Source organism: Hirundo rustica, chromosome 13 (genome assembly GCF_015227805.2).
Source record: "Hirundo rustica isolate bHirRus1 chromosome 13, bHirRus1.pri.v3, whole genome shotgun sequence".
Taxonomy (NCBI): Eukaryota; Metazoa; Chordata; class Aves; order Passeriformes; family Hirundinidae; genus Hirundo; species Hirundo rustica.
Genome location: NC_053462.1, coordinates 3,243,534 through 3,270,216, shown reverse-complemented (window position 1 = coordinate 3,270,216; position 26,683 = coordinate 3,243,534). Strand labels below are relative to the sequence as shown.

Genomic DNA, 26,683 nt, shown 5'->3' with positions numbered 1-26,683 from the left:
TGTTTGGGGCGCCGATTCCCAGGCTGCCCGCGCGCCGCGGGGCGGGGCCGAGGGCGGGGCCGGGGGCGGGGCCGGGCGCGCGCGGCGCGGGGGGCGTGTCCGCGCTCGGGCCCGCGGGGTCAGTCGGAGCGCGGCGCCGAGCGGAGCGGAGGAGGGGCACAGCCGGGCACCAGCGCCAGCAGCGACCGCAGCCGCACCGGAGAGAGCGCACGATGATAAACACCCAGGACAGGTGTGCAGCGCCCTCCCCGCCCTCCCTCCTCCTCAGCGTGGCGGCGGCGGCGGGCGGGCCCGGGGCGCGAGCGGGCGCTGAGGCGGCGGGGAGGCCGCGGGACGTGGGGAGGCCGCTCGGCCTTTCCCCGGTTAAAATCCCCATCGAGGCGTCGTTTCCCTCTGGAGGAACCCCCCGGCGTGGGTCTGGGCTCGCCGGGGCCGGAGCACCTCTCGCTGAGCGGCCCTGGCCGGGTCCGAGCGCTCCCTCCCCGCGCCCCCCGCACCTCGCTCTGCCTGGAGGAAGGTGGCTTTTCCGGGCAGGTTGGGTATCAGCAGGCGCGAACTTGCAGGATCTGTGTGTTCTTCTCAGCTGACCGATTTATCTCGTGTGTCTGTTCCTTGTTTAGAGTCCCCAGAGTGTCATTCCCTGCGCCTCTGTCGCCCATAAGAGCCCAGAGGATGCATATGAAGCAGCCTCGGTTCTTGTCTGTTGCCTGTGTGGGAGATGCTTGAGCTCTGCTGTGTTCATCAGATGGTCATTTACAATTTACTCCTTAAATCTGGCTCCTGAATATGTGTCTAGCAGCAATAATAGTAATAATTATTATTATAATTAATCATCAAGTGCAGCTGCATCTCCGGAGCCTGTTCTGGGAAGGGACAGAAAGGAAAACAAACAAACCAGTAATTTCTCCAGCATCAGGGGAGCTCTGCGGGTCCTTCCATCTGGCCTAAGCGTTCAAAACAGATAGAACCCGCAAAACACAAGGAAATGTGTCGATTTCAGCCCCTGATGTGCTGGTGGTGCTCTCAACCTGGCTCTGTGTGCCAGGGCTGCCTAGGAGCAGCGATGATGGGGTTCTGAGGTTGCTGAGCTGCCCTTTGCACTTCCCAGGGACAGGGCACGGGGTTGGGATCGCTGGGAGCTTAGTGAGTTAAAATTACACCCGCGGGATGAGAGCGTAACATCGACTTCCAGCTCCCCTTTCGGGCAGGGCACAGACGGGCAGCTCGTGCTGAGGAGTTTCTCCACAGAAAGGTGATCTAAATGCATCTTAATTTCAACCAAGCTGCAGGAAAGCAGCTTCTCCGAGGAGGGCAGACGTCAGAAGGGAGCACAAGCCTGATTTTTTAAGCTATAAAGAGGCCTCAGGGAGAGTTGCCGTTTGCGCAAGGATGGATGAAGGGATCAGACGTTGTTGGGTGTTTGCATGAATTTCTTCCCAGGGAGCTGAACACAGCTGGAGAAAGCAAAACCCCTTTTAATCTGTGCCTCACACGAATTCTCTTCCCTGAGGTTACTGCTCTCAGAACCCTAATCCTGGGTGGGGATAGTGGTGGCATGAAGGGGCCCTGATTTTGGGGGGCGTAGTGGAGGTGTGCAGATTTGGGCCGGGGATGTGCAGGCAGCAGCTGAAGGGGGCTGGTGTTTTGACTTCTGCATGTGCCAGAGGAAGTGAAACCGGGAAGTGTCTTTGGCTGCTTTGCGTGAAAACTGCCTCTCTGTTTTAATTTTTTTTTTTTTTTTTTTTTTTTCCCACAACTCCACTTCATTATCCAGTTTCTCCATGCCTTGGCCGCCAAGTTGGAAAGAGCTATCAATAGTACATTGTTGGCTGGAGGGTAGAGGGAGGAGGGAAGGGAATAACAAAGCTGCCAACAGCTTTCGGGGGTGGGGACAGCACAAAGTGCTTTGTCATCCTCTCGACATCCACTACTACTGAACACACACTGGCCCATTGATAGCCCCAGGCACACCAAGCAGCACAGAACACCCTGCTTTGCCCCCAGACATCTCCTGGTGTATTTAAACTGCCTTTTCTCCAAGAGGTGCCTGCTCTAGCACATGGGAATGCTGCCTCAGAGCCCCGTCTCGTGAACCCTGGGGAGGGAATATGTGGAAAAAGTATTAATGTTTCCTGTAGAAAGATGGTTTTGGTGGTAGTGGTAAGCAGAGATCTTGTGGTGAATTCTGCCTTTTGCATTTGTGAGTTATGTTTCTGGCACTCAGAAATGCCAAATTTTAGTGGTTTGTTTGCCACTGGCACAGGCAAGTTACAAGGCCAGGTTGGATGGGGCTTGGAGCAGCCTGGTGTAGTGGAAGGTGTCCCTGCCCGTGGCAGGGAGTGGAAACTGGATGGGCTTTAAGGTCTCTCCCAGCCCAAACCAGTCTGATTCCATGTTTCTAGGCATCTCAGGTGGTTCTGACAGTGCAGTTCCGTACTTGGATAATCAAGCCTGTCTGCCTCGTGGAGAGGGATTATTGTGGAAAAACAGTGTGCTGGGAACAACTTCAAGCGAGAAGTTTCAGGACAGACAATTTATCCACTTTAGCCTCATTCCTCGCTCTGTGCTCATGAAAACCCTCCCTCACCACGTTGTTTTGGTGGGGCTCCCATAGCTTTGTGCTGGTGTGCTTCATAATGGGGGCACTGGAGGACTGTGTTCCCTGCATGGCTTTAGCAGGCTGTGCTAGGGGAACATTGCTGGGCCTCAACACAGAGCTTTTGTGGTGCTGAAAGAGGAACCAAGGCTCCAGAAGTAAAATAATTTGCTTTGATGAGCTTCCTAAAAGCCAGAGCAGGTATTAAAGCCTGTGTCCAAAATGATTCTGGAAGACCTTGTGTAGGACTTCCAAACAAACTTGGAAACCGCAAGGGAAACGTTTTCTTGCTGTTCAAAGTAGCTCTGTGGGGTGAATTTTTAGGGTTGGGGTGGAGGATGCTTGCATGGCGCTCCATGTGTGTGTGAAAATGTTGCCGTGGACACTGTGGAGCATATTGAAAAACCAACCCTTTCACTTCTCCTGGGTTTGAAAATGTGAAACTTAAACCGTCTCCTCCTGGGCCCTGTTGATCTATTTGTAGATATTTGTCTCTAGAAAATGTGTGCTCATCTGATCATGTGTTCCCAGCCATCTGCTCCTGGCAGCCTTCCAGGCCTCCCTTATTAGCATGAGGTTGCTCAGCACTCTCTCCTGGTTCCTGGCTCTGGCTCCTCCTCCATTCCTGACAAAACACACTGGGTTCTGGTGCCACTGGGGCAGTGGGTGGCTTCGATGTTGACATCTGGGGGCTGTGGAGTAGCAAGGATATGAATGATTTGGGGGTTTGAGAAGCTGGAGCCTCTGAAATGTGATCCCTGCTAAAGTAACATGGTGTTCTCTCTCTTTTTCTTGCAGTAGTATTTTACCTTTGAGTAACTGTCCCCAGCTGCAGTGCTGCAGGCACATCGTTCCAGGGCCTCTGTGGTGCTCCTGATGCCCCTCACCCACTGTCGAAGATCCCCGGTGGGCGAGGGGGTGGCAGGGATCCTTCTCTTTCAGCTCTGATATATAAGGTGAGAAAGATTTAACACTAAACATCAACCTGTACCTGTGTTACAGCTGTGTTCAGTTCCTTTCACAGTCTGATGGGAACAAATGCAAAGGACTCCAAGATAATAAGTGGGAGAACAGGTAATTTTTCAGGGACTGAGCTGCAGACAGGTCTCTCCTGCTTAAATATCACCTGTTTATTAAGAAATGAGAGACCATTGTGCAGCAGATCATTCACTAGCCTGTCCCCAGGGGCCTGCTGCAGCTATTGTATGCAGAGCCTGCATTATCAAAACGTGAAAGGGCTTCTGAAATGTGTGGCAGAGAGAGGAAGCGAGAAGCAGAAAGGTGAAATGCAGCAAGGGAGGGGTTGATAAGCTCCTTCCTGTGCCCTGGTCCGGAAGGTGAAGCAGTCAGGGCCTGGGAGCTGCCTGAACCGAGGTGCAGGTGGGAGAGGCAGCCATCCAGCTCCCAGACTGGGCTGTTTCTAGAACATGAACACAGGCTGGAGATCAGGAAGGGTTTGTGTCTGCAGCTGTCTCAGTTTGTGTTCCTCTTCGTTCTATGGGACCTTTCCTTTCGAATGAGGAGACCTGCCTGCTCCTTCCTGTGGAGTAATTGCCATTTGTGTGACTTGGCTCACATCTGTCTCCTTTCTGGGACAAGGATTGCTCTTCCATTTAGATGAGGCAGACTGAATTTATGCTCACCTTGCAAATCTGGCTGTCGATCCAGGGGTGTTGTCATAGGCGTTAGACCTGATTTTTAATTAACCTGTGGGCGGCACACAGACGTTACCTGATGAAAAGATACAGGCCCTTTTGGGCCACAGCTCCCAGAGTTTCCTCTTGGAGTTCCTGAGAGAATCACAGACTTTGTAGTTGCTTTCAGAGTTTCCTTTGGTGAGTTTTCAGCACTTTCCTCACCTGCTTCCCTTGCCAAATGTCAACCTCTGAGCCTCCAGTGACAAGGTCCATCAGTTTAATGCTTGAGGTGAATTGTCACAGATCTTTGGGGGGTACAAACTCCAGAGAAGCAGCACAATGGGCTTCCTGTCACAGAAAGGAGGTACAAAAATATCTTCAAGAGGGCTCAGGACAAATAATGAAGCCCCTCTGGGTGGGAAATGGGATCCTGCAGCTGGAACTCCTGCCAGCCAGCTTTGCCAAGCCTTGTGTGTGCACCAGGCAAGGCTCAGAGGCAGAAAATGGGCTCAGCATGGAGGAGGAAGATGGAAGGAATCATGATTTGGAGACTTTGGAGTGTTTGATTCCAGTACAACCCTGAACTTGCACAGATTTTGGCAGTGGTGCGTAGGCAGGGGGGATGTCATCCAGATAGCTACATCCCAGGAATATGGATGGAATTCCTCCTGGATTTATTGCTTGACAAAACTAGCAGAATCTGTCATAAGATCAGCCCCTTCTGTAACAAAGAATCATGGAATAGTTTGGATTGGAAAAACCCTCTAAGGTCATTGAGTCCAACTGTTCCGCCAGCACTGCTCATGTTCACCACTAACCCACGTCCCCAAGTGCCAAATCCACAGAGCTTTTAAACAAACCCCTCCAGTGATGGTGACTCCACTTCTCTAGGCAGCCTCTGCCAGGGCTGGACAGTCCTTTCAGTGAAAACATTTTCCCTAATATCCAACCTCCTCTGGCCTGGAAATGGTTGAGGTAATTTCCTCTCATCCCATCCCTTGTTCCCTGGGAGCAGGGCAGCATGACTCCCACCTGGCTGCACCCTCCTAACAAGGAGTTGGAGAGAGCAAGAAGGTCCCCCATGAACCTCCTTTTCTCCAGGCTGAGCCCCCCAGCTGTTCCTCATCAGACTTGTGCTCCAGAGCCTTCCCCAGCTCTGTTCCCTTCTCTGGACCTGCTCCAGCCCCTCAATGTCTGTCCTGGAACGAGGGGCACCGAACTGACCGCAGGATTCGAGGTGTGTCAGACCTTGGAGTGGTTACAGGGTTCTGTCTGCCCCCTCGGTCACCTGCTCAATCTGGCAATGCTGTAGTTACAGCAGCTGAGTTTTTCAGCCAGCAGCCACCAGCATGACCTGGAAAGGCATCTGAATCCCAAAGCTTAAGTCCTTTTTCCAGCTGTATCAGCTGTTCCAGGCCAAGGGATGACCTTTCTGAACACACCTGCCTCTGCTGGCGCGTGCAGCACTTGGACATATCAGTGCTGGAGCGTCCTACACGTGTTGGCATTTTTGTGTTCAGAGACTTAAGGCTCAGCCCTCCATGCAGGGAGCTTTGCTGGAGTTAGGAATGCCGGTGTGGGTGCTGTGCAGCTGAGCTGTGCCCTGGCTGGCAGACTTGGCAGGAGGCTGCAGGTGTAGCACATGCCAGCAGCGGCTGCTTCCACAGCTTTCTCCAGCCACTTGGCCAGGGTGGAACTTAACATCCTTCCTTCTGACCCTGCCAAAACACCAGGGCCTCCCCCCAACCTTCCCAGGACATCTGAGGAGCACAGCAGGACTGGAAAATCTTGTGCTCCGTGAACTGGAACCAAGTGGAAGTTGGTCCTTGCGGCTTTACTGAAATGGAGCCGGAGGGCTGGGGAGCTGGGGTTGGGGTAAAATTCAGTCTGGTGGCAGGGGGTTTTGTCCACAAGAACGTGGCAGAGGGATTTTGTGTGGGGATTTTTCCAGGGTGAACTAAAACCGAGTGCTTGTTGTGTAAATGGGATTTTGCTTTGAGCAGCTTCCAAAGAATTTTGGGCTGCTGTTGCTGCTTCACAGGAGCAGCCCACAGAGCCTTCCTCTTCCCTGGCATCTCGTTTGGATGCCTAGAAATAAAGTGTCAGCTGCCCCAGCCAGGCTGTGCAAAAGTAATTCCTGCTGAAAGGGGGGAACTGGTTCTGCTAATCCCTGTGGTCTGCTGCCTTTGGCTCCTGGGCTGTCACAAGGGGTTTCAGTGGGACAGCCTCACAGGGTTTAGAGCACTGGACATAACTTCTGGTGACAAGGATGTTGTGAACCAAATGGCTCAGGATGCTTTTCCCTTCCTCTGGCAGTGCCAGTCTTCCCACTCAAAGGAACACCTCCCATGTGTCAATCCCAGCCTACTTTCCTCACCTTCCTCACCCACTTTTAGTTTTGTGAGCATGGGAAAAGCTTTTCTGGAGAGAAGGAGGTTTTTTGGAACAGAAACACTTTCTGCACTGAAACAACAATTGTAAAGGGTCCTGTAAAGTCACTGCTGAAGGATCTGCACATAAGCCCCTTGGATTTGTTTTTATTAAGAACCTCTGTGTTCAGCCCTGCCTCTCTCTCTCTCCATCACAGCCACAGCTTGACTTCACTGGAGCAGCTCTGTGCATTTCTTGGTGCACTCAGTCACGCAGACTTCCTTCAAACTCAATGAATAAACTTGTTTCCTACAGGATATTTACTCTGGTGAAGTGTAAACTTGTTTTTCAGCTCAGCTTTGTGGGCTTTCAATGAAAGGCAGCTTCCTCTGCTTGGCTTTGGAGGCCAAGCAACTCTCAGTTTGCACATGGTGTTACTTTGTCAGGAATGGGAACATCCTTGGAGGCTTCTCTGTCATACAGTGGTCAAACCAAGGGGCATCTGTTTTAAAACAGGCGGTAATAGGAGTTAAAGCACTGGGACAGGGGCTTGAGGAGCCTCTAAGGGCTGCTGAATTAATCACCCTGTTAAAATAAAATATCTGGAGGCTGGACAGCTGCTCACCCAATGATCCAGGGGAGTGAACCACTGCCCACCCACCTGCTGAGGAGGGAGGGACACATGGCTCCCCAGGTGTCTCATGACTTTGGGTATCTGCTTTACTTCTGCCCTTTAGAGCTGTGCAGGTGCCTGTGAATATGAGGGGCAGGGACACACGAGCTGTCACCAAGCACAGGGGACAGTTCAGCCTCACTGCAGTGTTAACAGTGTTAACTTGGGGCTCTGCTTCTCTTGCTGGGGCTCTTTGCACTGAAACATGGAAATCATTACTGGGCAAGCCAAGTGCCTGCAGGAATTGTCTGAAGGAATGGAGCTTTAACCACTGAATTGTTTCTAGGAACTGCTGAGCTGATCCCAAGTAATCTGCATGCTTGGCATCCTCCTGGGGCAGGACTGGGGAAGGACGTTGTGTGTTTGTGGTCTCTGGAGAAGACCTGCTCACAAGCTTCAGATCTGCTCTGGAATTTCCCTGCACTCTGTTTTCCTCCCTTACACCAGGAGGCAAATCATGGGTTATAAAATCCGGGAAAGCAATTTGTGGTCACTCCTGGAACAGAAAGGTTGTTGGGGATTGGGGAGGCACTAAAACTGGTTGGGCTGCGGCAGCAGAAGCTCTCTGTTGGGTGTTGGGTCCAGTTCTTGGAAGGGCAGTTCATGAAGCACCACCAGATGTGGCTGGAGCCTGCAGTGAGGGAATGGAGTCTTCTACTCAGAAATTTAATGTATGTCAATATGTAAAACTACATTCCCTTAATAGGAAAGCATGGCTAGAAATCACTCTGACGGCTGAGAACTGTGTGATGTGTCCGTGAGCCAGCAAAAGGGGAAGGGAAAAGCATAATCCTCCTCTCAGTAAAACCCTAAGACCATTTCTTTGCATTTGCTTTCTCCCTGGCTGTTCAGGACTTAGCATTTTTCATTTTCCCAGGATGAGAAGATCACTGTTAGCCAAGATGTCCCAGTGCACGAAGGGAAGCCTCACACTGTCCACTTCCAGTACAAGGTCACAGAGGTAAAGACCTCCTCCTGGGATGCAGTGCTCTCAAACCAGAGCCTCTTTGTGGAAATCCCTGATGGATTATTAGCTGATGGAAGCAAAGAAGGGTAAGTTCTGGATCCCAAAGGGGCAGCCATGGCTTCTGGGGGACAGGATTTTGCTTACATGGGTGATTGTGGATGGACATCCCATCCCTGGAAGTGTTCCAGGCCAGGTTGAATGAGGCTTGGAGCAAGTTGGCCTAGTGGAAAGTGTCCCTGCCCATGGCAGGAGTTGGGATGAGATGAGTTTTAAGTTTAATCCCAAACAATCCTGGGATTGCGTGCTGTGTGCGGGGAAATGGGCTGTGCAATGGCAGCTCTGTTTGTGGTTTGTGCACGTTCTGCTCCCTTGTCTGCAGAGTCCCCCATAGGAATATTTTCCCCCCGGTGATATTCCAGGTGAGTTGCCATTTTTTGAGTCCCAATGTTAATGAAAAATAAGCAATAAATCAGCAGAGTGAATCTTCGTATACTTTGGTATGGAAAGCCAACAAGATTTTCTCTGATATTTTATTATTTTTTCTTTTTATTTTTCCACTGGCCACTTGGCAAGCCTATCTTGGCAGATTTTCCTCTCTTTCAGGGAAATAAAAATCGCTCCATCCTATTGATGTTCTCCTCGTCAGTAGGTGGATCTGCTCTTGGAGCGCTGCCGCACTGGCGCTGGGCTCTGCCAGCAGCTCTGATTTTTCTCTTGGCAGAATCCGGTCATGTTTTGTCCAGACAGCTCTGCTATGGGAAGTTTGTGTAAACGCAGCTTCCAGAGCAGCTCCTTCCTGCCAAGTGCTGTGCCAGAGGTCTCCGCTGCAATGTCGATGTGGCTTTGCTGGATTCCTCTGTGGAGCAATCAGCTCCTCCTAAATCTCCAAGTAGGCTTCATCCCTCAGTGACACAAGCTAATTAAGAAAAACCCATTGCTGGGCACCTTCAGGAAGTGGCAGTGTTGTTGCTGTCTCACACTCGTTTCATTTGACTCTGAGTCCAGATAAATGTTTGTGTAGTTTCTCCAGTTGGCCCATAAATCTCGGGGCTCTCCCTGGAATGGGTCCTTCCAGGAGGGGATTTATTTGCCAGTGTCATTGTGACTTAAAGTGCAATTTTGTCAGGTTATTTTTAGCTGGGTGAAACATTGAGGAGAGGCCAGAGGCCGTAATTAAAGCAGTTCATTAACATATTAACAGAACCTTTGCAAATTTGATCTCCTGCGCTGTGCTGACAGCTGGTTACTGAGATGTGGAGTAAAGGCCTGTTTGTCACTGCTCTGGCAGTGCCAGTGCTTGCAAGTGACAGCAGCTGATCCGTGTGCCACCCTAGAGGCTCGCAGAGGGGTTACTGCAGCACCACTTCCATCAGGAGGTGGCAGAAAGAATCCAGCTGGAAAGGCAGGAAGCGAGGATTCAGGGGGCAGCAGCTGTGCCATCCAGCCGATGCGCTCAGGAAATGGCTTTGCCTGCGCACACGATCTCTGGGGATGGTTTGTTCTCCTTTTCTGCCTGCCACGAGCTCGGTTCTGGGCGGTTTTCCTCTCCAAAAAGCACAGAACTCCCAGATCCCCCATGTGCATTGCCAGGGAATGCAGCCGGGCCTGGGAGCAGCTGCGATATTCCGCTTCCTGCCTACGAAGGCTTCGGTCCCAAAGCACCACGAGTGGGGAGGGTGTTTGTGGCTGTGAGGACAGGAACTTATCGGGACTGGGAGCAAGCACAGCTCTTGAATCTGTAGGGCAGGAAGCCCATTGTTTCAGCACCCATTGTTCGCTGGAAGGGAGCTGTAAACAATCTTTGTGTCTGAAAACATCCAAGCAGTTGATAATTTGATAATGCTCAGAGGCTTCCTCAGGACAGGACTTCCCAGAGCTGATGTCCTTTTGTCTTCCCCCCCTCCTTGGCAGGTTGTCAGCACTGCTGGAGTTTGCTGAAGAAAAAATGAAAGTCAACTATGTCTTCATCTGCTTCAGAAAAAGCAGAGAAGATCGAGGTGAGGCCTGGCCCGCGCTCGGGTTTGCTCCTGATGTCCCACACGGTGCTGCTGAAGCTGTGAAGAAACTTGGTCATCCCAGGGCAAGACCCATGGGACCCTCTTAGTGCAGGGATTGTTATGTGCATAATTCTTATGGGAATAGTTTCATGTGGAGGAAATAAGCCCTTTTTGCAGGGTAAGGGTGAGGGAGTGTTGTGGTTTCTCCAGCAGATCTGGATAGGATTTGGAGCAACCTAATCTAATGGAAATTGTCCTGGCCCGTGGCAGTGGGGTGGAACTCAATGAGCTTTACGGTCCTTTCCAGACCAAACCAATCTGGGATTCCATGGTATTCCATTCATCTGCTTTGCTGCCCTGCCATTAAATAAATACTCTGGTGCAGAAAGCTGCTCCTGAACGATCTGGGGTGATCTTCTCAGCCAGTGTCAGTTAATATTCCCCTTTTGGTGAGCAGTGAAGTCTCTGTTTGGCACCAGGCTGCTGTGACATAGAAGGTGAAACCAGGGAGGAGTTATCAGATGGAAAACAAGCACTTAGAGCCCGTTGCCCTGAAAATCATCAGCTTTTTAAAGATCAGGCACTTCTGTCCTTTCCAGGCTTACAGGTAATCCTGGCGCTGGCTGGAGATGCTTGTGGCTTTGGGGGCTGCATTAGGATCTAAAGATAGACGTACTGGGTGAGGGATTACAGCCCAGGGGGCTGGGGGATGTACCAGGCTGGGAGCATGTCACTAAATCCCACCAGTCAGGCTGTATCCTAGCGGATAATTCCAACCCCAGTTCTAATTTTACTCCGCAGCTTCATGAGCTGTCCCGGCTTCTCTGAAACGAAGGGCCTTAGTAAAGCTGAGCTGAGCTCAGGAAGATGTCATCATCCCTCATTACCATGCCAGGAATAATTTCCAAATCAAGTCCAGGCTGTTATGTCACCACTAGCACCGGTTGCGTAGGTGGCCCCCTACCACAGGGACAGGGGACAGCCAGTGCCAGGGGTTGTTTGGAGGAGTTCTGGAGTGGTCCAGATCCTGGGTGCTTGTCTTTGCAGCTGAAATTCAGTGCTGCCAGAAAATATCTTCAGGAGCTCCTCTGCGTGGTCACTCAGTGTCCGGGAGCTGATTTCCCAAGGGTGCCGTAGGGATGGGATGCTGCACCAGGGTGAGGTCACGGGTCACAGGGCGGTCACTCCTCCAGTGACAGGCACGGTGCCACAGACCCGGATCTGTCTGGGCTGGCCCCACTCTGAATTCCCACATGGAACCCAAAGTGGCTTTCCTGGGGTCCCACCCTGACCTGTGCAGAGCTGTCTGGAGTTTCCACTGAACTCCAGCACCTCCTTGTGGAGACAGCAAATGTCGGCCTTGTCCCGAAGCAGATTCCTCTTTGCTGCCGGCTGTCCTCTCTTGGCGCTCAAGGGCAGGACAAAACCTATGGGATGGCCACATGCATCCTGGGAAAGCAGGGATGTGCAGCTGCTGCAGGCAGACAACCAACCATTGCTGTTTGTCATGGGATAGAAGAAACATGAGGACAAAGCTGCTCAGCTAAAATCCCTTCACACTTAGGAGCAGCTGCAATGAGCACGGGAGGAGACAAAAACCCCTGCTGGAGAGGGCTGTGCTCCTCTGCATAGGAAGTTCAGGATTCACTCAGAGGGTGTCCCATGCACTTCGATATTGATGGCTCAAGGGAGAGATAAAGAGGATTATTCCTGCTGGTAACAGATCTCCTTCTCTTTGGTAGCTCCACTCCTGAAGACATTCAGCTTCCTGGGCTTTGAGATCGTGCGGCCTGGCCATCCCGCTGTCCCGTCACGGCCGGACGTGATGTTCATGGTGTATTCCCTGGATCAGAGCTCTTCCTCCGATGAAGAATAGCTGCACAGGGGAACTCCAGTGGGACCCTAACAGGCTGTGGAGGGGAGACAGGACCACCTCCTTTCCTGAGGAGAGGGAAGCAGAGCTTCTGTCGGACTGCAAGCGCATTTCTCATTGTTAGATTGGGCTGTGTATCCCCAGAGTTGACTCTCATTGAAACATGTTGCCTAGAGAACTATCTATCACACATGTAATCATCAGTAGGAAAAGGAAGATGTTTATGAACTGGCATAGGAGCTCTTCCCATGCAGCTGCATGGTGTGGGAGCCCCGGGGTCAGTACCACCTTCGGGACTCCTCCAAACCCCCATTGGAGCCTCCTGCCCGCCCAGCGTGGGCTCAGCTGGGACACGACCCATTCATTCCCCACTCAAGACCTTAAAAACAGCCTGGCTTGGTGTGGGGCTCGTGCAGGAGACACTCAAGTTTATCCTTTAACACTACATTAAACCCCCCATGCATCTCCACTCCACTGCTGGTTTAACTGGTCTAACCTTTTTTTTTTTTCCCTTTTTTTTGAAACTTCTTGCTCTTCCAGTTTTTGTTTTACGCAGTCTTAACCCTGTTCCACGTTCCCACTACACTATCATGGCATTCAATAAAAGGGGCATTCAGATGAACTACACACACCTGGGGCTGCTTATTTGGGAGGAGCAGTCTCCTGACCTGCACCGTGATTGTTGGGACGGTCCCAAGAGCCAAGTAAAGCTCCTGCCTTTACCTAACTCTGTCCCAGGATGGGTCTTGGAGCAATCCCACCTCTGCTTCTGCTCACCTTCCCACAGGGATAAGCTCAAGGCTTGGGATGCCACCAATAGCTGTATCCAAACCAAAGGGTTGTGTGGGGGCAGGTGCTGGGATGCTCTCCCCATCCAGGGACTTTTCCAGGAAGGGGCCATGGTGCTGGCACTAGGTCATGCCCAGCCATGTCCAGTGCCAGAGGAGGTGCCCTGTCCCTGTCCTGTGGCACTGCATCCTGGCTGGCTCTGTCTGACAGGCCCCAGGGAAGGGGGATGTGCCCCAAGGCCATGCCCTCAGCTCTTCCTGGCCTGGCTCCTTGTTGTGGGATTGTTCCTGTTCTGCTCTTGCCCTTTGATGGATGATTCTGTTGGAAGCTGGACCTGAGTCATTCCATATCCACCATGGTGAGTGGTTTGGAAGAGGTGGGGCTGGGATGAGCTGTGTGAATAAATCATCACAAATTTGGGTCTCTTTTTCCCTCCTTCACCTCCTTGAACCAAGCGGGAAAGGAGCTCCGCTCCCTCCAGCAGGCCATTAGACCCTCTATCAGTTTAAAATCAAATGGGCTGTCCTCTGCAACAGGAGCCCTGGGGAGTGGGTGTTCCCTGGCTAAAACTGCTGAGTGCTGCTTCTGCTTTGAGAAGGGTGCAGCTTTATCCCTTCCTGGAGCTGCCCCAACTCTGGCCCGAGACTGGCGGGTGTCTCCTGGGTGTCCCTGCATGTGCCAGTGCCCAGCTGCCACCCCATGGTGCCCAAGGCTGACACATCCCAGCTGATGGGATGGGAGCCACTTTGCTCCTTAGTGGTAAAACTGACTGCTAAGGTGTAGGATTCTGGTCACAGGCGCTGGAGTGAGGCTGATCTGAGCTCTTCCTTGTGCTGGAGATACAAGGCTGTGCCACTGCACGAGCTTCTCTGACAATTGCAAGTCCTCTCCTGCCCTGCCTCAAGAAAAGGAGAGCAAATGTGGCACTCTCAAATCGCCAAATGCCTTCCAAAACACCCTCTGAAAAATCTGGAATCATCTACCTCTGATGTCTCTGGGTGCTGCCTCCCACACTGATCACCTCCACGGCAAAGCTGGAGGAGCCAAACCCTGTGCGTCCAGCACCTCCTCTGCCCTGGGGCCATGGTGGAGGGCAGCGCCTGATCCAGGGGTGCAGGGCAGAAGCCTTGAGTCAATGAGCACCAGGAGCCTTCTCAGGTGCCTAAGATGAGGAAACCTCCTCTCCCACACCCAAAAATAACTGGCCACAGTTTTTGGGGATAAAGGACCAGACTTGGGGGATCAGGAAGAAAAAGCCACCCTCACAGGTTTGTGATTGTCTCTTAAAAAGATTTATTCTCCCTCCTTGCCTAAATGTACAAAGGCAAGAAGAGTACAGTTTGTATATATATATATTTATATATATATATATATAAAAAAACAAGGAACTCGGTAATAATGTACACTTTACAGAAGGGCAGAGTCAGGAAGACTGAAATGAAACCCAACACAGCAACGCCAATGGAAACGAGCTATAAACACCAACGGTCTGACACCGGGGCTGGGGATGGCCCCGTGGGCAGCAGCTGGCCCAGAGAACCCGGGAAATGTCAAACCTCAAACCTATTCTGCATAAACTGTTGTTTCATTTAACACCTAAAGGGAGACTCAACTGGGACCCAACTGGGAAGGTGGGGAGCAGCCCCCCGACCCCCTCCGACTGCCAGCAAAGCCTGTGGCACCCCCCAACACCCCCAGGCACTTCCTCTGCGCCGCTGGAGCCGCTGTGGGCCCCGGCCGTGCTGGGAGCCCGGCTGTGCCGGGCCGGCCGAGGCTGGAGGTAGGAGCAGCCAGCGGGACACTCCTCCACGGGTGGGATGTGGGGCTTTCCAAAGCACCCTGACCCCGCCAGTCCCCAGTCCCGTGGCTTCATGTGGCTCTGTGACGGGTGCGGGGCGCATCCATCAACCCACCCTGTCCCTGCGGAGTGTGCCGCGCCACGTGGCCCCGACTCCTTCCAAACACAACAAAGAGTGGAAGAAAAATGAGTCAAACAACAAGAGCAGGCCGGGGCCACCGTGCTGCCGAGAGCAGCCAGTGCCTCCTTTCCAACTGGGTACAGTGGGAAGGGGGAGAAACGGGGAAAGAAAACAAAACCCAAAACAACAGCTTTCAAACAATTGCTTTTTACAGTATGTACAGAGCCCAGCAGGCAGAGCATCCCCTTACAGCAGCCCTCGGGGCCGGGCGCAACCCGGACACACACAACTGAGACCGATGGCCCCCATGTCCCCCAGCCGGGCAGCAGGAGAGGCGGGGGGAGAACAGGGGCGGCCCGGCCGCTGCGGGGCCGAGGTAGAGTGTCGGCCTGGGGAGAGCCACTCTGGGGCTGGGGGCAGAGGACCAGAAAGCCCCTGTCCTCAGAGCTGGGGAGCAGCCAGGAGTGGGGACCATCTTCCTCCAGGACCTGGTGCCCCCAGCCCTGGCACGAGGCTGGAGCAGGGACCAGCATGGTCCCACGTGCCTCTGGCAGAACTAAGTGTGCTTGTTTCTTGCTGCGCCCTGCCTGCGGCCTGGGGAAGCCGCCCTAAAAGCAAAAGGTGGATGGAAAGGGGAGCCACAGCCCCCCACAGCAGGACGTGCTGCCCCAGGGTTTGGGGGGCACTTGCCACGGTAGTGGGGCAGAGGAAAGGCCGGGATTGCAGAGTTGCAGCTCAGAAACCAAAGCAAAAGCCACAGGCAGGAGGTTCAGGCAGGTCTGGACCGTGCATGGCCTGGGGGACGCTGGCAGCCCATGCCCTGCTGCCCCCAGCTCCACAGAGCTCCAGCCCCCAATGGCAGAGGCTGCTTTGCTGGGGCCAAGAGCTTCCCCAGCCCCACTCTGGCCATTGGCCACATGCTGGCAGCTCCTGCCCACGGGTACAGAGTTGTGGGTGCTGTGGGGTGCAGGACCAGATGAGGGACTGGGAGAGCCCCACAGCTGCCTCCAGCCAGGCTGCCACCCACTCGCCTGGCTCACACCAGCCCCCTGACACCCGCCAAGGCTCTGTGAGCCAGTCCTTCCTTCCTTCCTTTCCTGAGACTGTGGCCACACAGCAGGCTCGGCCCCGTGTTCCAAGTCCCCACCTGCCCCCAGTCCTGTCGTGAAGCAGCACCTCACAGAGACACGGCAGGGTCCCAAATTCATCGAGAAACCTCAGTGCTTCTGTTTCCTCTTCATATGCACCAGGCAGGTTGAGTCGCCTCCACCCCGAGTGCTGGTGCTCAGTAGAATAAATACATCCGCAGGTACCAGCTCACCCACTCACCAAAGGGGTGGGGTGGGGAGTCAGTGTGTGTCCGACGAGGGGAGAAGACAGTCTGCCTCAGATCACGGGCAGGAACGTCAAGCAGTACAATTAACACCATTCAACTGATGTCTAAAGGAGTCTCCAGCGCTTCTCCATGTGAGCCAGTCACACGTCTTGTACAGCCCAGGCATCCCGGTGCGTCACATCCTGCCACGACCCAAGGGCAAATCAGCTCCCATGAGCCCCAACGCCTTGGGCGAACCCTAAAGCCTCGAGAGCGTCCCGTGAGCGCCCAGCCCGGCCCGGCGCCACGCGGAGGTGCGGCAGGAGCAGAGCCTTACCGTTCTCACCTCCGGGGAGGTGGGTAGAGGGAGGGAGCGGAGCCTTGCTGGCTGGCAACGATGGCTGTAGAGGAGAGACCTGGTGGGGAGAAGAAGGGTCAGGAGCCGGTGGACAGGGCCAGGCACCTCGGGGACAGCGTGAGGGTCCCGTGGGCCAAGGGCAGGTGCAGCTCCCCCCCAGCCCAGCCCCACTCTCACCTGTTGCATAGGGCAGGTTGTACTGCGCTGGCAGCAGCGAGTACCCGAGGTGGTGGTGGTGGTGATGCGTCGAGAGCAGGCGCTGGGAGGGCGACGTGCGGGGCCTGTCGCCGCTCCTCTCCCCTGCACCCGCTCCCCCAACGCTGCTGCAGCTCCCGCTGCCCCCCACCACCCCACAGCCACTGCGATCCCGCTCCTGAGATGTCTTCTCACTTATCTGGAGAGGAGAAAGCAGACACATGCTGAGGGACATGACCAGCAACCCCGCGGCACATACCGGGATATTCTCTCTGCGTTTCCCCAAAAGGTTCCCATGGTGCTGATGGGAAGTGGGGTGGGATGGTCAAAAGCCACGTGGTGGATACAGGGCCTGTCTGAGGACAATTCTTTCCTCAATGGGTCCAAGCTCTGTCTCCCAGCTCAGCCCAGGAGGAGCCATGGGATGGAGACAGCCTCCACACCCCACCTGCCAGCTCCAGGGTTGAGGACAGGCGTCACCTGGTTGCTGCAGGGCCTGGAGAAGTCCCAGCACTGGGGCAGAGGTCTGGCTGGTCCATCCCAAAGGATTTGTAATGTTGGAATCCATGGCTGCAGGTCTCCCAGAGCAGCAGAAATAGCAAAACCATACGGCAAGCGGAGCTGCTCCCACCTTATTATAATATCCAAGGACTATCCCACAGAGCTGGGCCAAGCCAGCGCCCTGCTGACCCTCACCGTGGGTGATTTGCTCTTGTAGTGGCTGGCATGCTGCTGCAGGATGTCCAGGGCCTTGGACTCCGAGCTGGATTTACAGCTCACACTGGGGCTGGCTCGGGACTTGTCACTGTCATCACTGCCGGACGCTTTGCTCCCATACGGAGAGAAGGAATAGCTGGAGGGCAGGTATGATCCTGCGGGGAGAAGAGCAGTCAGGGCACCAGGAATATCTGGGCTGCACAGTGGGAGCGTGTGGCTCTGTATGTGTGTGAGAGGATGTCCCACAGCCATCCCCCACCCCGAGAGCAGGGACAGCCGGGAATGGACACCCCCTGAAGCCCCCGGCTCCCTACCTGGGTAGTTCTGCATCATGACGGTGGGCATGGCACGGTAGCTGGGGTGGTTGGGGTCATACGACTGGCTGTAGGAGTAGCCGTGCATGTACGGGATGTAGGACTGATGCTGAGTGAGGGGTGAGGACACGGGGACGTGGACACTGGGCCTGGGGTCCTTCCCCACCATGCGAGCCTCCTCGGTGGGGGTCAGCTTGCACTCGGAGCTGGTGCTCTCCTTCCCGTCCTCCTTGGACGAGGCTTCTTTGCTTCGATTCCTTTCTTCCTTCAACTTTCGATCCCTCTCCTCTTTCCACCGCTCATCCTCTGTCTTGATGTCCGAGTACTTTGCAGGGTACACATAGGTCCACATCCGGGGCTCAGCTTCCTGCAAGAACAGTCAGCCATTGTAACAGCTGCCTCCCCCTGGTCCTGCCTGTCCCAGCCTGTGTTTGGAGGAGACTGGCAAACCCCACTCCCCTTCCCTGGGCTCTCCTTGGCCCATCCATAGCCTCCACTTCCCGCAAGAACAGCCAACCACCAGAGCAGCTGCCTCCCCGCAGCCCTACCTGTCCCAAATCCAGGCTGGGTTTGGAGGAGACCAGCAAACCCCACTCCCCTTCCCCAGGCTCTGCCTAGCTCATCCATGGCCTCAGAGCCCCACCCTTTTTCTCGCCCCAAGGGAATCGCATGGAGTCCCACCACAAGCAGAGGACAACGTGTTCTCTGAGGTGATGGCCCCAGCAAAGCCCAGTGAGCGGCCTCCTCCAGGAGCAAACCCAAGGCTGGGCTGGCAGACAGGGCATGGCATTACCTGTCTGTACCAGAGAACAGGGTCCACCTCCGCTTGCCGGCCACATTCAGAGCCAGCCTTTGTCTCAGCCGTCTCCTTCCCTAGGTGACCGGCCTCACTCAGCTTCACCTTGAGCCCCTCCGTGACCTGGCTGCTGGACAGCTTGGACGAGTCCTCCAGCTTGGGGATGATGACAGATTTGGCCATGTCAGGACCTCCCTGCTCCTTGGGCTTGCTCAGCCCTGACTTGACGAGGTCCGTGAGGCTCGGGGCTTTGGTCAGCGTTGGGGGCATGGGTGGCTTCTGCTTCCATTCCTCTTTGAGTGCTGCCTCCCTCTCTTTCAAGCCCAGCTCCGCCTTCTTCTCCAGCCCTCGCTGCTGCTGCTCCAGGCTCTGCCGCTGCTTCTGCTGCTCCTCGTACTGCTGGCGGTAGGCAGGGTTGGTGCTCAGCAGGTGAGCATGGTAGCCCTGCTCGCTGTAGCCGTAGGGTGGCACGTAGGCGTACTGGTTATAGTAGAGGGACTGCATGTACATGTTGGGGCGCTGCTGGATGACTGAGGGCTGCTGGCTGGAGCCACTGCCGAGCTCTGCCTTCTTCTCTTCACAGCCTTCACTCTTCACCTTCACCTCTGGGTTCTCCTGCTCCTCGTCCTTCTTCAGCTTCAAGGTCTGTGTCTCGGCCGCAGACTGCCCTCCGGGGTTCAGGGGTCCTGGGCTAGCCTGGGGGTAGCCAGGGGAATAGTAGGTTTCAAAGCCTTGATAGAAGGGAGACTCTTTGCTCTGCGGTTGTGGCGGGAAAAGAGCTTTTTTGGCGCCTTCCTTGACCAGCTGCTCTGGATCCTTTGCCTTCACGCTCTCCAGTTTGCCCTCCCCATCCTCCCCAGCATCGGAGATGTCCGAGTAGGCTGGGCTGTTGGTCTTCACCGAGCTGGCCTCTGCCCCGTTCTGGGTGACAACGTGCAGTGGGGTCAGGGGCTGGGCCGGGTTGGTGTTCTCCAGCCTGCTGGCCCCGCCGATGGAGGGACTGGGTGCGTTGTCGGTGAAGCTGTAGATTTTATCCGCCTCAGCCTTGATGCTGGCGAGCCGGCTCTGGTGGGAGTCAGATGAACCGTTCAGCAGCCCCTCGCCTTTCATCCCCAGCTCGCTGGACTCCCCCCGGAAAGGGCTCTTACCTTCCTCTGCTCTGCAGGCTTTGCCAGGAGTCAAAGGGTTTTCCACCTCTTTGGGGTCTTTCTTCTTCTTATCTTTCTTCTTCTTCTCCTTGGAAGGGGTGAGAGCAGGGTTGACAGCGAAGGGCTCTCCCATCACTGTTGGCTTGGGCTGGATGGGTTTGAGCTGGGGGCTGTTGGGCATGGTCTGGACCACAGTTGTGGCGAGGCCAGCGGAGGAGCCGGGGCTGGCTGTGGTAAGCGTGGCAGTCTGGAAGGTGTAAATCGGCTGCGGGGGGATGGCTGGCGCAATGGGTCTGGCGGACTTCAAGCTTTTGGAAGGAATCTTCTCCTGTTTAGCACCAGAGGCCTTCTTTGACTTGTCCTTGTCAACGCATCGCTTCTCCAGAGAGTCAAAGTCATCATTACTTGTCTCATCGGCCACCGAAGGACCATCTTCAGAGCCATCATTGGACAGAGCACCCAGGTCTGTGTCCCCTTCCCCACCTCCCTTCTTCTTGCAGGGGACCTTGGTGCTAAACTTGCTGGATGGGGAGGGGCTGTGGGGCTCCATCAAACGCACCTTGGGGGTGGCCGAGCGAGCTGGTGAGAGGGAGCCCTTCTGTGTCCCGGCAGCACCGTTGCAACTCCCAACGTCGGCATGCAGGGAGGGCTCCTCGCCATACTCGCTGTCCACATCCGCCTCCAGCTTGCTGTCGTCATCCGTGTGCGCGTGGGCCTGGTGGTACTTCAGCCCGTTGATATGCTTGTACTTCTTGTTACAGTTGGGATGGGGACAGTCAATGAGGATGGGAGAAGGGCAGTTGCGCTCCAGGATAGCCGGCTCCACCTTGACCGCGGCAGGCGGCACTGTGGCCGAGCCCATTGAGTTTGTGCGGATGCGCTTGCTGCCCTTGGAATCCTCCGAGCTGGAGTTCAGATCCATGTCAGAGAGGGGTTTGCTCTTGCGCTTGGTGACGGAGGAGGGACTGGCCTTCACGTCCTCGGCGGTGCCGCCGGGCGGGGTGCGGTGGTCCGAGGAGTTCTGGCTGCCCCGGCGGCCCTTGCTGTTGGCTCCCGCCCGGGTCTTGCTGCTGTTGCTGGTCCCCTTGCTGTCCGAGGCAGCGGCCGTCTCGTTGACTGGCGTGTTGCTGTTGGGGCGCATGCGCTTGCCCCTGCCCCGGCCGTTGCGCATCTCCAGGTCACTGGTGGGAGAGTCACAGAACCTGCAGGGAGGAGGACACTGATGTTCTAACAGAGAGATGGCTGTGCTGGGCTGTGTTGTCCCCAAGGCACAATGGGGACCCCCTTACTCCCCTCACTACCAATCCCATAGACTTCTCCCCCCACTGACAGATAAAGAGGAACCAGAGAGGTCCTTTGGGATGTGCTAAACCATCTCTAGTCCCAGGACAAGGGACGTGTGACTGCAGGGGCAAAGAGTCATGGGAGCAGTTGGGTTGGGCAAGGAGGAGATGCCAACCCCCGTGGCAGCCCCGTGGGCACAGGGCAGGGTGTCCTGGGTGCCATGGGGGCCGTATAGGGCCAGATTTGCCCTCAGCGCTAGGAGCCCACCAGAGCCCCCTACCCACTTACCGGGGAGGTGCCCAGTCGTGCTGCGTGCAGTCCAGCAGCGTCCCCACGTACGTCTTGTTCCTCCAGGTGACGTTGACCACCAGCATCCCTGCAAGGTGAGGGGAAAGGGTCAGACCGGGCCTGGTGTGACCCCATGGTGTCAGGAACCTGCCCCTCGAGACAGGCAGCAGGAAGAGCTAAGCTCTAGGGTTGAAGGAGGGTGGACAAGGGATCATGGGTTCTCAAAAGAGGTGAGACATTGGGCTCAGGGGTGGAGGGACATCAAGATGGGAGTTGGAGACTCCCAGCTCTTCCCTTCCCATGTCTCACCTAACTCCTCACCCTGTTCCCTACTTTCATGGGGTGTTACCACCCAGTGACCCCCAAAGGGCTGTGGGATTTCGAGAGGGACCTGAAGATCCACATTGGCTCTCAGGTTGGGTAGGGAATGTGATTTCGAGGGAGAAAGAGCTGCGAAGCCCCTGAGGGAAATGCAGAAAGCCCCTAAAATGGCTGTGGATCCCAAAGTGGAGCTGCAGACCCCCCAGCAGGGCTATGAAGCAGTGTGGCCATGAACCTCATGACCCTCTGGAAAAAGCTGCTACTGCCACTAGATGGCAAGCGGAGCCCAGCATTCCTGCTCAGGCGACTGTCCCTGGCAGGAAAACCCAATCCTGGCAGAATAACCAACCCGCCATTGCCCTGGGCCACTTTGCCTCAGCACCTCAGGGGCATCCCTCTGCCCTGTGTGTCCATCTGGAGAACCATCCAAGGGGCCACATCCTCCCAACATGGAGCAAAATCACCGGGCATGCAGAAAACCTTGGATTTTCAGCTTTTCCACACTAATTCAGAACTGCCTGCCTCACCCACGTCGAGGCCAAGGCCCCTCAGCACCTCTTCTGGGAGGCAGAGACGTGTTCCATAGCATCCCTCAGCATTGTGGTGTCTCCTCCTTGCCACGCATCACTCTGATTTCCGCATAATTGGAGCGGAGTCTGCTGTGCCAGGCACATTTATCCAAGCAAGGTAAAACTCGGGAACGCGTTTGCAAGGGTTGATGAGTGCAGCAAGATATACGGCCTCAGGAGATGGATGGAGCCGAGGGAGCCCGGAGCAGCTGTGCCTGAAGCATGTTTATAAATCTCAGCCCACATCCCCCGCTGTGCTATGCCAGCAGCCAGCTGCAGGCTTCGGCATGGATAATACATGGAGCCAAGGCCTGACACGTGGGGCTCCTTCAGAAAGAGAAATGAAATGCAGACCTTCTCTTTCTCCTTTTCCTCCTGGAAAATGTTGCAAGCAGATCATGAGAAGACATGGTCCCAGCACACAGCCAAGAGCCACAACCGGCTCATCCCAGTGAGCAAGAGATGCTGGGTTCTGCCTTCAGAGGAAGGTGCTGGGGAATTGCCTTAACAAAGACATGGCCAGGACGTGATGATGGAGACAACCTGAGGGAGAAACCAACTGCTGGGAACCCACAGCCCCACGCATGGAAAGATCAATGGGAACAGTGGGATGCTGGTTCCAGGCATCCTAAAGAGGGCACATGGAATGTGGTCTTCTGTTCTTCATAATGCAGCAGGTTTTGGCAGGCAGGAGCCTGTCCCCCTTTCCTTAAAACCCAAAGAAGCTTCTTGGCTGCATCCTGCACCCCAACCCACCCCCACCATTCCCAGGACACCACTGGAGAGCTGCTGTGGGATCCTCCCAGGAGCTGCCCAAGGACCTGGGAGCCACTGAGGAACAAGCAGCACTAAGCCAGGCCCCATCTCTCCCAGTCCCTCCGCTCTCCCTGCCAGTTCAACCCCTCTGAAGCCAGAGAAGACCATGTGAGCCGCTGGAAGTTAATTGCATGGCAAACCACTGGAGTCTCATGTGCATCCCAGGGTCAGTGTGTGATATTAGAAAGGAGGTGCTGGCATTTTTCTTCCCAACCACCACAGCCACAAGAGATAGATGAAAGAGGAAGGGGCAAAACAAGCCGGCACCGTCTCCTTCCCCGTTGGAACACCAGACCTCCAACACACACCAGCCTATATTTAACCCGCTGCAACCAATCATACCAAATCCCCTCCTAATCCTCCAACAATAACCCAGGACAATTTAAACCCCAGGATAGATCCTAAGCAGCTTTTTTCACCCACTGTGTCCCCCTCCCACGGCAGGATGACAAGCAGGCACAGGCATGACAAGGGCAGCAATGAGGAAGCAATGCTTTCGCATCTTCAAGAACACAGATGCTCATGAACAGAAGGAATCCCACTTGGGTAACTCCCATTCCACCTGGTTTCATGGGAAGGTGACATCTTTGAGGCTCTTAAGGAACCAATACCACCCAAATCTGAGTGCAAACCACTCAGCATCCTGCTCACCAAGTGCTCGCATCAGACTTGTATCCTGGCTGGAAAAATTAAGGGCTGGTGATAGTGCAAGGCTGCCATTCAGGAAGGCATCATATGAGAAATGGAGGACGAGGCTGCTGTGGGAACCAGGACATAGTATTGGGGCACATTTCCCCCCTTTTCAAAGATGAATCCCCCAAGCCCAACCAAGAACATCTTCATAAATTCCTCCTCCACCCACATCACTTCCAGGATGCCCTGGCTTTGGGATGCCCCTTCTTCCATGAATTTCTTCCCCAGCTGCAACATCTTTGAAATGATCCTTGTCATTTCCTCTTCAGCTGCATCACTTTCAGGATGTTCCAGCTTTTCCATAAGCCCTGGCCATGTGCAGAGATCCTGCCTGATCTGTAGTGCCCAGGCTTCGAGACACGACACCCAAAGCTGTTCATGGCCATCACACTCATGCCAGAAAACAAGGGACACCACAGGGCTGTCCAGCACAATTGTCACCTCATCCAGTGAGGAGAGATCACTCACCAGTTATCATCACGGGCAAAAGAGACTCACCCTGGGGAAACTAATTTAATTTATTGCAGATCAAATCAGAGTAAGGTAATGAGAAATAAAACCAAACCTTAAAACACTTTCTCCTGGCTTCTTCCTTAGGTTCGACTTTACTCCTGGTTTCTACATCTCTGCCCCCAAACAGCACAGGGGGATGGGGAATGGGGGCTGCTTTTTCTCCCCTTCCTAAATACATTATCCTAGAGACACCGCCCTCATCACTGATAGGCTCGGCCTTAGCTGACCTTCTCCAACATGGGGGAAGTTTCTGGGGTCTTCTCACAAAGAAGTCCCCTCTATCCAACCTTGACAGGCATCATGAACACAGTTTCCCTGGCAGGGCCAGAGGGCAACAGGATCATCCCAATCATACCATGCAGGGATGGATGCTCAGGTGCATGACTGTCCCAGGCCACCCAACTGCTTTCCAGGGACTGCAGCACACAGAATGATCACTGCTCTGGACTCCAGGAGAGAAGACTTTGGCTCCTCAGAGACCCATTTGACAGAGTGCCATGGGGTAGAGTGCTGGAGGGAAGTGGGACCCAAGGAAGCTGGTTGACATCCAAGGATCATCCCTGAATTCAGGAGCAATGCATCTCAACAAAGAGAAGTCAAGGGGAAATGCCAGGAGGCCTGATGGATTAACAAGGAACTCTTGGAGAAATGCAAACACACAAAGGAAGCCTGCAGTCAGGGTAGCCCACAGATGAGGGGCTCAATTACTTGTTTGCCTTGATCTTCACCAGCAAGTGCTCCAGCCACACCACCTGAGATGGAGGAGGCAAAGACAGGGACTGGGAAAAGGAAGAACCACCCATAAGAGGAGTTCAAGGTGCCTAAGTCCATGAGACCTAATAAGATGTATTCATGGTTCCCATGGGAACTGGCAGAGGAAGTGTCTAAGCCACTATCCATTGTATTTGAGAAGTCTTTGCTCTCACCCTCCCATCTTCCCCATTCTATCCCCATCTATTGCATTTCCCTCCTGCTCCAAGCACACTGGCATGTGCCAACCCTGGCAGGCTTGTGCTCCACCATACCCTCACGAGAAGTTTGCAAAAGGACAATCCAAATGTCCGGAGTACAGAAATCTGAGCCATGGCTAACACCTGCCACTACCATCCCAGCAAGGAGCTGGAGGAAAAGGATGTGTACAATGTGCTGACAATTTCCAGGTGCTGCCACACCATGATCCTCATAGCTCAGAGGGTTTGTGTTTGTTTTGCTGCAATCAGCAGAGTGTGGCACCATGGGGAGGTGAGAAGGTGACACGATCCCAGCCAAATGACACCAGCTTCACCAAGGGGGATGGAGGAGACCTGGCAGCTCCCGAGGCAGCAAAGAGAGCAATGCTTCCCAGTGTGATCAGATCTGTTAATAGTTCCTGAGGATCAGAACTACACGTAACAGCACTTAGAGGAGCTCCCAAGACAGCTACTCCCCACTGAAAGTGCCCTGATAAAACACATGCCTGTGCAAGCCAGGCTCAGCCAAGGGATGGTGTCACCAGCACGGCCGCAGGAGAGCATGAGCAACAATGTTCACTACCAGCTAGACCAGACCTTGGGCCAACGCCAACTCAGAATGGTGGAGGAGAACATGGACCAGAAGCCCAGAGCCCAGGTTGGTGGTGGGAGCCCTCTGGGATGCTTTTAGCAGGGCTCATGGACTCATGGCAGATTTTCTAGTGAGAGATGAGGACAAAGTTGGCTCAGGGTAGGAAGGACATCATCAGGCTCATTGAAGTTTCATGCTCCTGTCTCAGATGGACTTGTCCTTCTTGTCCAAGTTATCCTTCCAACCATTGACAGACTTCGGCTTTAGAAGCTTTTCTCCATGATTCTGCAGCCCCACAAGGAGAGGAGAAGGCTGGCTTCAGGGAGACCTTAGACTCCTTTCCAGTGCCTAAAGGGAATCTAAAAGAAGGCTGAAGAGGGACTTTTTGCAAGGCCAAGAAGTGACAGGCCAAAGAGTAATGGCTTTAGCTGAAAGAAGTAAGATTTAGATTGGATATTAGGAAAAAAAAAATCCTTCCTGACAGGGTAGTGAGGCCCTGGCCCAAGTTTCCCAGAGAAGCTCTGGCTGCCCCATCTCTAAAAGTGTTCAAGGCCAGGTTGGATGGGAGTTGGAGCAACCTGGGCTAGTGGAAGGTGTCTCTGCCCAAGGCAGGGGATGGAATGAACTGGGCTTTAAGGCCTCTTTCAAATCAAGCAATTCCTCAGTTCTGTAACTCTAAACTTGGTGCAAGCCAAGAGCTGCTCCACTGCTTCTGGGGTCCTTCCAAGTAGTCCAACGAGGCTGCTACTTCCCAAGGAGCAAGGGGAGAGATGGATCCCTCTGGAGATACTGAGAAGTTTCAGATGCTGGAAGCACCTCATCGGGCTTTGCAGACATGCCCTTGGTGTAGCCTTCTCCTCTGTATCCTTTGGGCAAGGGGAGATGTTTGCTGCATCCCTGAACATTTCACAAACTCCAGCTTCTGATCCAGCATTGCCCTTGACTCCATCTTTGACAATGGGAAGGGAGGGGAGAGATGCCAGGCAAAAAACA

The 26,683-nt window shown here is 54.3% G+C and overlaps 2 protein-coding genes across 4 annotated transcripts in view; one reads left to right on the top strand and one right to left on the bottom strand.

Annotated features, from left to right (window-relative positions):
- The first annotated feature begins 197 nt into the window (after positions 1–197).
- OAZ2 (ornithine decarboxylase antizyme 2) lies at positions 198–12,740 on the top strand. Its single transcript, XM_040077622.1, is given in 6 exon segments — positions 198–232; positions 3,395–3,470; positions 3,472–3,552; positions 8,154–8,329; positions 10,155–10,240; positions 11,983–12,740. Coding segments are annotated over 6 exon segments (573 nt in total). The 5' UTR covers positions 198–212; the 3' UTR covers positions 12,117–12,740.
- A 2,272-nt stretch (positions 12,741–15,012) lies between these two features.
- The window catches only part of ZNF609 (zinc finger protein 609), a 63,571-nt gene continuing 51,900 nt past the window's right edge, over positions 15,013–26,683 (bottom strand). For all 3 annotated transcript variants that reach the window (XM_040077147.1, XM_040077146.1, XM_040077148.2), the window contains exons 4-10: positions 21,237–21,324; positions 18,514–20,866; positions 17,721–18,087; positions 17,386–17,561; positions 16,672–16,888; positions 16,474–16,552; positions 15,013–16,339 (exon numbers count right to left, since the gene is read on the bottom strand). In XM_040077147.1, coding sequence (XP_039933081.1) covers positions 16,479–16,552; positions 16,672–16,888; positions 17,386–17,561; positions 17,721–18,087; positions 18,514–20,866; positions 21,237–21,324 — 3,275 coding nt within the window. In that variant the 3' untranslated portion in view covers positions 15,013–16,339; positions 16,474–16,478. The remainder of the gene's footprint in view (positions 16,340–16,473; positions 16,553–16,671; positions 16,889–17,385; positions 17,562–17,720; positions 18,088–18,513; positions 20,867–21,236; positions 21,325–26,683) is intronic.